At 48.1% G+C, this 12,596-nt stretch overlaps 1 protein-coding gene across 2 annotated transcripts in view; it reads right to left on the bottom strand.

Moving 5' to 3' along the window:
* The window catches only part of Iqsec2 (IQ motif and Sec7 domain ArfGEF 2), a 79,850-nt gene that overhangs the window by 21,152 nt on the left and 46,102 nt on the right, over window positions 1-12,596 (bottom strand). For both annotated transcript variants that reach the window (XM_042054390.1, XM_038316961.2), the window contains exons 3-4: window positions 2,422-2,683; window positions 1,194-1,595 (exon numbers count right to left, since the gene is read on the bottom strand). In XM_042054390.1, coding sequence (XP_041910324.1) covers window positions 1,194-1,595; window positions 2,422-2,683 — 664 coding nt within the window. The remainder of the gene's footprint in view (window positions 1-1,193; window positions 1,596-2,421; window positions 2,684-12,596) is intronic.

The raw sequence follows: 12,596 nt of genomic DNA, 5'->3' as shown, positions 1-12,596 counted from the left end.
TGAACTTGGAGTTCTGCCTGCCTCTGTCTCCTGAGTGCTGGGATTAAAGGCCTGCGCCACCACCTCCTGGCTCAACCTGCTTTTTTATAGTATCCAGGACCACCAGCCCAGGGGTGGCACAGCCCACAGTTAGCTAGGCCCTCCAATACCACTCATCAATCAAGGAAATGCAGCATGGGCTTGCCCACGGACCAATCTGATATGGGTATTTTCTCAACTAAGGTTTCGTCTTCTGAAATGACTTTACCTGTCAAGTTGATATAAAACTAGCAGCACAACAGTTAAGAGCACTCGTTAGTCTTTTACAGGACCCACGTTCAGTTCCCAGTACCCATGGGTGGGTGGCTCACAATCATTCATAATTCCAGTGTCATGGAGTCAGACAGCCTCTTTTGAATGCGACAGGTATCAGGTGTGCACATGGTACACATACATACATGTAGGCAAAACACCTAAACATATAAAGGAAAATAAATCTTTTTATAAATCTGTTTTTATGGACTGGAGAAATGGTTCAGTGATTAAGAATATATACCTGCTTTTGCAGAAGACTGGAATTTGGTTCCTAGCACCCATGCCAGATATCTCATAACTGCCTTTAACTCTAGCTCCAGGGAATCTGACATTCTTTGCTAGCCTCCTTGGGCAACTGTACACACCTGGCACGCACGCACAGATACACAAACATAAAAATAATCAAAATAAACCCAGTAGGGGTTCTGGAGACCAAATTTAGGTCATCAAGCTTGGCAGCAAGCGCCTTCACCCGCTGAGCCATCTTACTGAAACCCGTATCCTAACATGCTTGTGTTAGCAGCATAGTTTTTTTTTTTTTTTCCTAACAGTACTGGAGATGAAACACAGGACCTGGGACATGCCAGACAAGTGGTCCTACTACTGAATTACATCACTGCCTTAGGGGTTTGTTGGTGCTTTTTTTTCTTTAACATAGGTGCTCCTAATACTCCTGCCTCAGTCCTGCCAATGCTTCAATTACAGGTAAACGCTCAGCTGTAATTTTTTCTCATGTTAGCAATTCTCCCTCACCACTCTCAAAGTGTCAATTAAAATCGCTGCTGTTTGTTGCTATTAAGTGCTCAGTAGTGCAAATTTTTGCAGTTTGGAAAATAGATAAAGTAGAAGCAGCCAGAGCCTGGGAATGGAGAAGAAAGGCCCCTTTCAGGGCTCCTGACCTGTTTGGAGAAGGAGTCCTCGAGCTCTGTGATGTCATTAGAAAACTCTCCAGATGTGGTGACTGAACTTCCACCACCATCGATGCCCCCACCACAGGAGCCTCCATAGGGGAGACCCCGGTCAAGCCGGTGGCTCCGGGCACCAGCCATGGCACCCTCGTCCAGTGAGGCAGGCTTGCCCTCGAAGTATGCAGGGTTCTGTGCTTTTTCGTACTCCTCAAAAGAGAACTGCATCCGCATGTTGGACAAGATGATGCGGCGGGACATGCGGCTCTCTGAAGCTGAGCTGCGCAGCCGCTCAAAGTTCTTATTCATACGATACTGACGAAAAGCTGTCTGGATGGTCCTGGCAGCCCTGCGGCTCAGGAAGGAGCCCCCATACTTCCTCTCCAGCATTTCCACCTGTCAGAGGAACAAGTTCAGAAAGTTGCCAGAGCCTCATGGCCTTGGTCCTCAACCATACCCCACTCAAGTCACAACTAACTGCTGGAAGAAGTCATGACAGGCTGTGCGCTCAGTGTTTTCTCACTTATAATCCCAAGGTGTATGTAATCACAGGGGAAAAAAAAGAAATGTATATTACTTGAAATCAGAAAAAGCTTAGAGAAACCAAAAGAAAGAAAGAAAGAAAGAAAGAAAGAAAGAAAGAAAGAAAGAAAGAAAGAAAGAAAGAAAACAATAAATGAAGAGTAGGACATTGAAGAAAGAAGAAAGAGAATCAGAGCAAGAGAAAAGCAGGAAGGAAGGAAAGACAGGAGGAAGTGAGGGAGGGCTCACCTGCAGTCCAAACATCTAGGCATAGTCATAATAGTGTTGATAACTGCCCTTCCAGGCTCTATTTTTCTGAAATCTTGTGTACTGTTCTCCCTTCCCTCCCTCCCTCCCGTTTCTCCCCACCCTAGCCCCTCCAGACAGTGTATTGCATCACACTGTGAAATTGCCAAGTTATGTGTGTGCCTCCCTCCTTAGACTGCATGCCTTTGAAGGCTGGATGTGGGTTGCATTCATCTTTTGGACCCCATTATTGGAGCGCAATAATGTCTGCTAAGTGAAGAGAAGACAGTGTATGTGCAGTGAATGTGAATGACAGGTCCTGGAGCCAGTCTTCTCCAGGCCCAACCTTACTGTTCCTCCCTGAATACCACCCTCAAGTACCACACCCCAACCCCCCTCCTTCGGCTCTCTCTGTATCCCACTCCCATTTTCAACCGGAGCATCTCTTCTGCACCTTCTTGTCCTGCAGGTCTGTGGAGAGTTCATAGCTGTCTGACAGGGCCTTGGAGCGCTTTATCTCCTCCTCCTCCTGCTTCCTCAGGGCGACACTGGCTGGCTGGAGGCGTGCCCTCTGAGCCCAAGGAAGGCCCACCCCAGCAGGGGGGGCCCCCATGTGGCTGCTGGTGGGGGTTAGCTGGCTCAGCCGGTAGGAGGGTTGGCTCCCAGGACTATCAACCGCTGTGCTCAGGTCACTGCCTGGGGCATCACCCTCCACACTGTGGGGATGAGATAAAATGAGCCAGGATGTGGCAACAGGAGAGAGGCTTGCTAGGTCCCACTGAGTACACTAGATCTTGCCCCAACCCCATCTTCTCCCATTTCCTTAGATACCTAGGGACCCGAACATTTATGAGACCTTCAGTCTGTATCCTCACAGCCTGCACCATTCCTTCCGTCAAGCGCCCTTGTTTATCTTCATTCCCTTTCAGTCCCTTCCCTTTAGAGCCCCATCTCCATAACTCCGTTCTGAGACACCATTCCCTCAAGGGGGTTTTCTCAGTTTGTTCTCAGGCCTAACCAGACTCCTCACAATTTGGTTCAGTCACAACCCTACACCTAGTCTCCTCCCGCTCCTGTCCCTAGTAGCTCCAATCTCAAATCTTCCTTCCCCTGATGGCCTAGTTGCCCCCTCCCTAGACCTCTTCTCCTCCCAGCTCTAGCCCCTCCTAACCCCATGCAGTGATTTCCCAGAACTACCCCAGACCAGTTTCCTTGACATATAGCCCCCCTCCCAGCCCTCTTTGATGATTCCTGTACCCTGTCCATCCAGGTTATCCCCTCCCCAACCCAGCCCTGCCCCCTGTGCCCTGCCCCTGCCCTTAGCAGCCTGGAGTCCAGGCCTGGCCAGTTCCCAAGGTTCCCAGGCTGCTGCTGGTGCTGCTGCTGCTGTTACTGCTGCTGTTACTGCTGCTGCTGCTTCTGCTGCTGCTGGTGGTGAGAGGGCAGGGTGAAGGCACAGGCTGGGCCACAGTGGGAAGTGCCTCCCATTCAGCATCCTCACAGGTAAAGAGCTGCCCTGCGGGGAAGCTTCCTTTTTCTCCTCATGTCCTCCTCTGCTCAGCTGGGGGAGGAGGGCAGGGGGTTCTCAAGCAGAAAGGTGGCTGGAGCTGGGTCCCAGGTCTTGCCTGCTGGGGTTACCTAGAGCTGTTGTTCTGCCAGACCTGCTCCCACAGTGCCATGGCAACCAGGCTGCCAGGGAACCCAGGTGGCGGCAGAGCTCCAGGGCATGGTGAGGAGCACAGAGGTGGGGAGAACCAGGAAGGCTGAGGGGTGGAGGAGGTTGTGGGAGAATGGGTGTGGCTGGGCTAAAAGAATGACTTTTTTTTTAAATCTGGGGAAAGTATTATAGGCTGTAGAAGCTCCTGGCTAGTAAAACGATTAAAGGGCCTCTCCTCAGCCTCTCTTGGCAGAGGTCAGGGTGCAAGGCAAGGGCAAGTTGGCTAGGTGGAACTGGTTACCTACTAGCACAAGATCTTGGGCTGGCTGGGGCCTGCCAGCTCCCTGTGCTGGAGGTCAGGGCAGTGAAGCTGGGCTTGGCCCTGGTGGGAACTCTCGCTCACTGTTCATCTTCCACCCTCCCAAGTACTAGTCAGAACAAGACTGAAGGACTGCTTTCTACCCCAAGTTCTCCTTCCTCTCAAACCCTGGAGGCCCCCAATACCACCCTCCACTAGTCAGACCCAGCCCAGTATCATAGATACTCCTCTTGTCTCCCTCAGGATGGCAGGATCCCGCTCACCAACTTCTCAAGCCTCTCCCTTACCAGTACATACTTCAAACCCAGCTTTGTTCAACCACCTCCTCTATCCACAAAACATCCACAGTTTTCACTGTCTATGAGTTAGTCCAATTCCCAATCACTCTGGCATTGAAGCCCTCTCCAAGGTTCAACAGACGATGAATGCTTCTAGAACACTTAGTATTTAGGTTCTCACCACTTCATACTCAGTATGGTTGTTCCTTCTAACAATCCTATAAAGTTGTTATTTGTCTTCATTTTATATAGAAAACAAAGCCCAGTGAGGATAGCTACCAACAATACAAGCAGGATTCAAATCCAAGCAGCATGACTTCAGAGTTCACACTCTCTGTAGCTCATGCTGGCCTCGAACTCACAGAGATCCGCCTGCCTCTGCCTCTCATGTGTGGGGATCAAAGGCGTGCACCACCACCCGGCTGTTCACGCTCTCAGTCATTAAGCCACCCCTAATCTAATCCACCCAGGCCCAGGTTCTGTTTTTCTCAAATGTTCCTCAGTCCCTTACCTCCCAAACTGCTCATACACTATCTTCCACTCCCAAGACCATCCCCATCATTTCTGCTAGTACAATCTGAGAAATGCCCCACATGCTAGTTCCGTTAAGATTCAAGTCATGAATCTACTGAGATGCCACCTGCATCTTGCCACTAGCCAGAAATGACCACTGACCTTGACCTCACTCAGAGCCCCTACCTTTGTATGGGACACAGATTGCTGGCACAGATTAGCTTTGGCAAAGAGTGCACGACTCTCAGTCTCCCAGCATAGGAAGAGAATTTGGTAAATTCCTATCTGGCTGGCAAAGGGTATGGGGCCTAGACCAGAGTAGGTGTTTCTGGCATGAGGGAGTCAGTGAATGAGTGTTCTTGGCGGCTGCTCCAATAAGACTCTCACCCGAATTTATACCACACACTCCAGTCTTATTTGCAAATCTCTTCTCTAACCTGTGGAGAGTGAGAACGTTGAAACATACAAATTAGCCCATCTTGCTTTCTCATCAAACCCTGCCACAGCTCCCTATTATTCACTCAATGAACAATAACCAAGCACCTTCCATGTGTTGTGCACAGCACTAAGCACCGGAAATCAATTAAAAAGCAAAGCCATCAAATTATTTCTTCAGGACGGTAATATTATAGTGAGGAAAACAGACAAAAGAATGGAAGGGAGGGAGGGAGGGAGGGAGGGAGGGAGGGAGGGAGAGAGGGAGGGAGAAGCAAATCTCTATCATTTCAAGTAGAGCTAAGTGTTAAGATGGACAATAAAGCAGAGGATAAAAAGGTGCTGTTTTGCTGGGTGGTGGTGGCGCACGCCTTTAATCCCAGCACTAGGGAGGCAGAGGTGGATCTCTGTGAGTTCGAGGTCAGCCTGGTCTACAGCGCGAGTTCCAGGACAGCCAGGACTATTACACAGAGAAACCCTGTCTCAACAAACCATTAAAAAAAAAAGAGGTGCTGTTTTAATCATGTGTGCATGTATGTGTAAAAGAGAAAGAGAGCGATACAGACAGAGACACAAAGAGACGGCAGAGACAGGCTAGGGGTAGAACTCAGCGAATTACGCAGGCCCAGTAAACTCTTTCCACTGAGCCATAAACCCAGTCAAATGTGTTATTTCAGATGTGGTGTCCAGGAAAGCCCAGGGTAGGGGGAATGCCATAGAAGCAGAACCCTGATGGAGATGAGGGAGTGAGCTGTGTAGCTGTCTGAGGCAAGAGAGTAGTCAGTACAACATGTCTACACACTTAAAGATCAACAAAAAAGACAGTATTGCCAGAACACAGTGAACAAGAGAGTAATGAGAAATCTAAGATGGGCGGTGAGAATTGTACTACTTAGTTTTTGTCAGCTTGACACAAGAAAGAGTCACCTGGAAACGGGGAGCTTCAGCTGAGGATTTGCCCTTATCAGACTGGCGTGTGGGCATATATGTGGGCATTTTCTTGGTTGATGACTGATGTGGGAGAGCCCAGCTCACTGTGGCTGGTGCCGCCCTGGGCAGGTGGTCCTGGGGTGTATAAGAGAGCAGGCAGAGCAAGCCATGGACAGCAAGCCAGTTTCTGTTTCAGTTCCTGCCTCCAGGTTTCTGCCCTGAGGTCCTGCTCTGACTTCCCTCAATAATGGACAGTTACCTGGAAGTCTATGAGGAAATAAAACCTTTTCTCCCCAAGTTGCTTGTGCTTTGTGTTTTATTATAGCAACAAAAAGCAAAATAATACAAGGGACATTGGGCCTATCATAAAGATTTTGGCTTTTGATCTCATTGAGATGAACATAGAAAGGATGGAACCTAACTTATCATCAATAGAACAACCTCCGTCTTCCTTACTTGGCCTGAGCTGTATACCACACCTAAACCTGGCTACCTTCTGCTCACGCTTCAGTATTTAGCTCAGGTGTGCCCTTCCACACCAGCTTTCCTCCTTCACAGTTACCTTACAGACATGCCCCTCCTTCATGGTACTGCAGGGCTCTGCAGCCATCTCTGCCCCCCCCCCCCGCGACAGGCACTGTTAGCTCCCTTCATAGTGCAGAAAGGTAGAGTTGATATAACTGTAACTCACGGTCATATATAGCTACTAAGAAGGCCAGGATGCAAACTCAGAGACCAGACTGCCCTCTAATGATATTTCAGTGCCTCTCCTACTCCCAGCCCTGTGCTGCTCCCGGCTCTCTGCTCCTTGGTAATTCCTCTCTTGAGAACTAGCCCCATTTTGATTACAAAGGGAACAGTGGCAGGAGTAGTGGGGTGGCAGCGCAGCTTCCCATTGGAGAGACTGGCCAAAAAAACCGAAAATTGCTTGAAGGGTTGCTCCTGCTATCATACATACTGCTGAAAAATCTGGAGGTGTGGAACCCCTCAAGTCAGAGCCCCTAAACACTAAAACACTTTAGTGACAGGCCAATCACCTGAAAACTACCCCCCCTACACACACACACACACACACACACACACACACGGATAAGTATAACATCACAGATGCATCCACAGGCACGCGGAAGTAGAAATGAATACATGTAGACACAAACACACACTGCCTGCTGGCCTGTTCTGTAGGGGGAAATGAGAGCATTCTTTGCAGAGGGGGAGAATAAGCCACACTACACAAATAACCACAGAACAAAGTGGAAAGTTATCAAGGCTGGGGAATACAGGAAGTGATGGGGGAGTAAAGGAGAGAGATTCCTTCTGCTTGGGGGTGGCTGAGCAGAATAAAAATAAACTAGCACTTAACTATGCACCTACCGTGTGTCAGGCATTTTCCACACATTATTTAATCTGCATGGCAAACACAAGGGGAGAATTAGGATTCCTGTTTTACAGAGGAAGAAAACAGCTCTAAGAAGGAAACTAACTGACAAAGGTCACAGAGCTAGTAATGGCAGGATGCGGATTCAGACCCAAAGCCTGTGCTGGCCCTCCTGCTGTCTTGAAGTCTTCCTGGGAGAGGAAGCTCATGGACTGTGCTTTGCTAGGAGGAACTAGGAGAGATGAAAGTAAGGGAATCTTGTAAGTCAAGGCTCTAAGATATGGAGAAGCAGGATAGAATGCCTTCTAGGGACTCGAGGCTGGCCTGACCATGACAAAGGATTGGGCACTGACCCTTCCCAGATGCTACTACTGTTTACTGTGGGGATGTCTTCTCTCCCTCCTTCTCTTTATTGGTACTGCCCAGAGCCAGGAATTCAGCAGGGAATGGGATCAGAATGCAGTTGCCATGGAAATGAATGGAGACTGTTGCTATGGATACCATAAGATGAGGGCAAGAGGAAAGCAAGGTTGCTGAAAACTATCCCCATGACAACTTAGGTTGGAAAGGGAAGGAACTTGAAGGGAGAGACAAGAAAACAAGAAGGTGAGGGCATGGAGATGGAGCCAATGGCTTTAGGTTCTAGAGGGAAACGACTGGGCAAGGAGGTTGGCGCCAACAGAGTGGCAGGGGATACCAAGGAGTAGCGGCAACTGCTTCTCAAAGCTCTTCTGCAAGATATTTTTGCTGTCCAGTCCAATCCAATCCCCAATTCATCAGGATTAGCTAACCACTAACCTGAGGGCTGAGCAGGTAAACCAGTGGGAAAGCAGATTCCGGGAGCCCAAAGACCTGGGTTGGAATCCTGGATCTGCTCATTCATAACCTTAGAAACATATTAGTTGTAACTTATTTATTCTTTTCACTAGGTCTAGCAACTGTGCAAATTCTGGGTTTTCTCCCTGAAGGGGATATAGCATAGATGGGAATTTGAGGTACAGAGACACGAACTCAGTTGTAAAAAAGTCTCCTGTAAGTAGTGGTGGAGCCAAGACTCAAACCATATCTGAACACACGAGGCAGGTAGTATAGCTAAGGGGCAGAATATTTGCCTAGCATCTCCAGGTTTTGGGTTCAATCCCTACCTCCACACACAGGAAACAATAAGTCTGCATACAGAGCTCACGTTCTTCCTGTCCCCTTCCACTGTGGAGTCCCTGCAACATCCATCTCTCCAGTTCACACAAGGGACTAGACATCAGTTAAGTCTTTGTGAAAGCAGGAAAGCCTGAAGTTAGAGAGGGAAAACTCCTCCATTTAAGAACAATGATTCATGTATTTGTACATGAGATCCACAGAGCTGGTGCGAACTTTACAAACAAGTTTTTTTTCTTTTTTTTTCATGATTTATTTTTTTATATTTAAAAATTTCCATCTCCTCCCCTCCTCCTCCCCCTTCCCTCCCCTCCCCTCCACCCATACCCCCCTCCCTCCCTCTCCAGGCCAAGGAGCCATCAGGGTTCCCTACTCTATGTTAAGACCAAGATCCTCCCAACTCCCCCTAGTCCCACAGATCCAGGTGAAGCCTGGGCAGTGAAAGTTGAGTCTCTCTTGAAAACTTCCCTATTTCCTACACAAAAGTTGCACTTTGTGCTACAAAGATCCACGCTGCCCCCACCCCAGCACTTCCTACTGCCTCTCACTCTGGCCTGTATGTTCCAAGCAGGGAACAAAAGGCTACTTGCAATTCCTCTATAGCAAGCTCATCCATCATCTTTTTGGGCTTTCACAGACAGACTTGCTTTATTATTTCCTGTCCAAAATGTCTTTTCTTCATTTCACCTTTGGACTTAACTGTCCTAGATGAGCTCATCTTCATTTTGTGTACCCTGAGCAGGCAAATCTTCTAGCCAATTCAATTCTGACTCACTCTCTCACCCGCCTAGAACCCAACAAAATCAGGTATTGTCTCCTTTGTGTCTCATTCTCACCCATCTCCTGGTGACCCTTGCCACCAGCTAACGTAATTCTCTCTTGAAGTACACACTGCACACTCTTGATCGCTGTGTCTCTTTTCCAAGAGCTGTGGTCTGGCGTGATTCACTTTCATGGGAGTTACCAAGCCCAGGTCAGAACCTAGCATACATCTGTTGCTCAGTCACCTTGTTCCCTAAATCCTCAGGTAACGTATGCCTGTCTGTATGTGTGTAACTATCTGCCTGATAAACTGATAAACTTACCCCAAGAGCAACAGCGCCATGTTTAAAAGTCAACCATATCTCACCTTTATGATTACATTCACTGGGCACATACATAGAGACTTTCTGGTCAGAAACCTCATATGTTCAGAATTCCTTAGAAAAGTAAAACCTCACACAGACTCTCACTACTGTGAGACCTGTGCACCCTCACACACACGCACACACACACACACACACACACACACACGCGCGCGCGCGCGCGCGCGCGCGCGCACAGACACATGGAGGTAGATTTTTCTCACAACAGATATTAAGCCTGCTCCCTTCCCACAGCACAGACTCTGTTGGATCGAGCCAATTCAGTTGTCTAAATAGGAGTTACCACTCTTACGGTTCCCAGGATGACCATCTGTCATTGACTTACCCTCTTCCTTTATTCAGGTACCCTGCCCACTTCCTTCTATTTCCACCCAATAAAGCATAGATGATCTCCTTTTCCCAGTTACATGTCACCTAGACTCATACACCCTGGAGAGACATTTGAACACAGCAATTACTCACCATTCCCCAAGTTGACCCTGGAGCACCCCGGTGGGCATTTCCCCCATATGTTCCCTATTCTATTCCCTGTAATGTCTTCTTACCTCTTGTCATCTAATCAAATCTTTGCCAATACTTGAGACCCAATTCTTAGCCTTCATCCTCCAGCAAGCCCTGCTGGATCCTATCATTCCCCACTCACCTTTCCATTTCCTAATATAAACACATCATGGAAGGGGGAGCTCAGATCCATAAGGGCCACTGTCTTCTTTCCCCATTGCACCCTTTAAAGCAGTGGTCCTATGCTGCCACCCTTTAATACAGCTCTTTATGTTATGGGGACCACAACCATGAAATTATTTCCCTTGCTATTTCCTAGCTGTGATTGTACTACTGTTAGGAATTGTAATATAAAATATCTCTGTTTTCCGATGCTCTTAGGTGACCCACAGGTTGAGAACCACTGCTTTGACGAGTCTTCACTTCCAACCAAGTCAAGGAAATGTTTACAGTCATGTTGGGGAAATGGCTTCCTCTCAGAGATCCTAACATTACAGTATCAGAAACAAGGACTCCTAATATTAAAATCACATCATCAGAATTTTTGAATGTTAGAATTATGAAATCTAAGATAATAGGATTAGAAAATCCAAGTATCATAACACTGTAGAAAGAAAAATCATAGAATTTCATGAAATCATAGAATTGCATGAAATATATACCCAAATCATCATATTTTCAAAGGTCATAACTACAGCTTCTTAAAATGGTGGTAGCAGCTCAGATTCAGAACATCAGAGCTGGAAGAACTCTAGTGACCCTAGGCAAACCACCTTCTCCATGGGATGGATGGAGATATCTATATCTATATCTATATCTATATCTATATATCACAGAAGTCAGGGGCTATGTCCAAGATTAGCCATTTCAAAGATGCCTTTGGCTAGTGCCCTGAAGACAGTAACAGGTGTACTCATGCTGGGAGACATTTACACATTTATTTATTGAATGACTTTTAGGTGTTGACAATGCCACAAATCAGACCCTACTCTGTCTTCCAGCCCATTACCAGCCCCGGAGAGGAAAGAAGGCAAAGTTCTGGTGGGAATGGAGACAGGGAGATGGGGTGGGGTGGAACATACATCAGACAGAGAGAAGAGATCAGCTTTTATTGATGGAAATTTTTTTATACATAGCAACACACATGCTGAAAGGCCTTTCCCTCCTGACCATGTTTACAGAGCGCTATGGGCATGATGGGGTTGGGGAGAGGGGATGAAGTGAGGCCTTCAAGCAGTGGAGAAAATGGCAGCTATGGCCACAGCAAGGGAATGAGTGACGGGGAACTAGGCAGGCTGGTTCCTGCTCCCGTCTGGTCCTCTGAGCCCTAGGCACCCTGCGTCTCTGTTTGTGCTCACAGAGGACAGAGGTAGGTCCTTGGGGTGTCATTTGGAGACCTCTCCAGTAGTAACAGGCTCCAGGGTGCCTGGGAAGTGGGGGTTTGGGTGCAAGAGGGTCCAGGTTCCAAGCTTCAAGCTCCAAGCTCTGCTTCTCCCACATTTTAGTAAAATCTAGGACTGCAGCTCTTTAATTCAAGGGCTAGAGCCTAGGGGAGACAGCAGGGGTGGGGAGAAATTCCAAGAAGGAGGTCAGGGAAGGAAGAGCATGATGCTTGCCCATCTGGTTCCTGAAGCAGGGGGACAGGGTCCCATGAGGGATCCACAGAGGCAGGGGTTGGGGGCTGATTAAGGCTTTTGCTTCTGCATAGAAAATGGCCCTTGTCCTCTCAGTTACCGAGAGGAGGGACTACTGCATTCGGAGGCCGGACAGCAGAACTGGTGAGCGTCTTCCTCTTCCTCTTCCTCAGTTTCCTCCTCCTCCTCTTCCCTGGGGCCAGGAAGGGCAGGGTAGAGGCCACAGGCAGGGGTGACAGAGAGAGGCAGAGACATTAGTTTGCAGAGAAGGGGAGATACACGAAGGGCCAGAACTGGGAAGTTGGGCTAGGGTGGGGTCCAAATGGGTAAGCCAGTGTGACACATTATCCAGGGCCACATCCAACACCGTCTCCAAGGAGCCTATGGCTGGTGCCCTTGTGGATAGCCCTCCCCAACCCAGCCTTAATCTTAGGGTCATCTTCACAGTACAGAAACACAATTTTTGACTCTGACAGGTGCCCAACCTTTATTTTCCTATAAATAATAACAGCAACCTGTTTTCTGCTTGAACTCTGTATGTATCATCCCATCGAACCCCTGCAACAATTCTGCAGAAGTGGCAGTTTAAAAATGAACTTAACCTCAGAGAAGTTAGATACGCAGACTGAGGTCACACAACTGGGTATAAAATACAGTCAGGACCCGAATCAGGAATTTTTAGAG

The sequence above is a fragment of the Arvicola amphibius genome, chromosome X (genome assembly GCF_903992535.2).
Source record: "Arvicola amphibius chromosome X, mArvAmp1.2, whole genome shotgun sequence".
Lineage (NCBI taxonomy): Eukaryota > Metazoa > Chordata > Mammalia > Rodentia > Cricetidae > Arvicola > Arvicola amphibius.
Note: the sequence above shows the minus strand (reverse complement) of the source record. Positions and strands in the feature narration are given on the sequence as shown.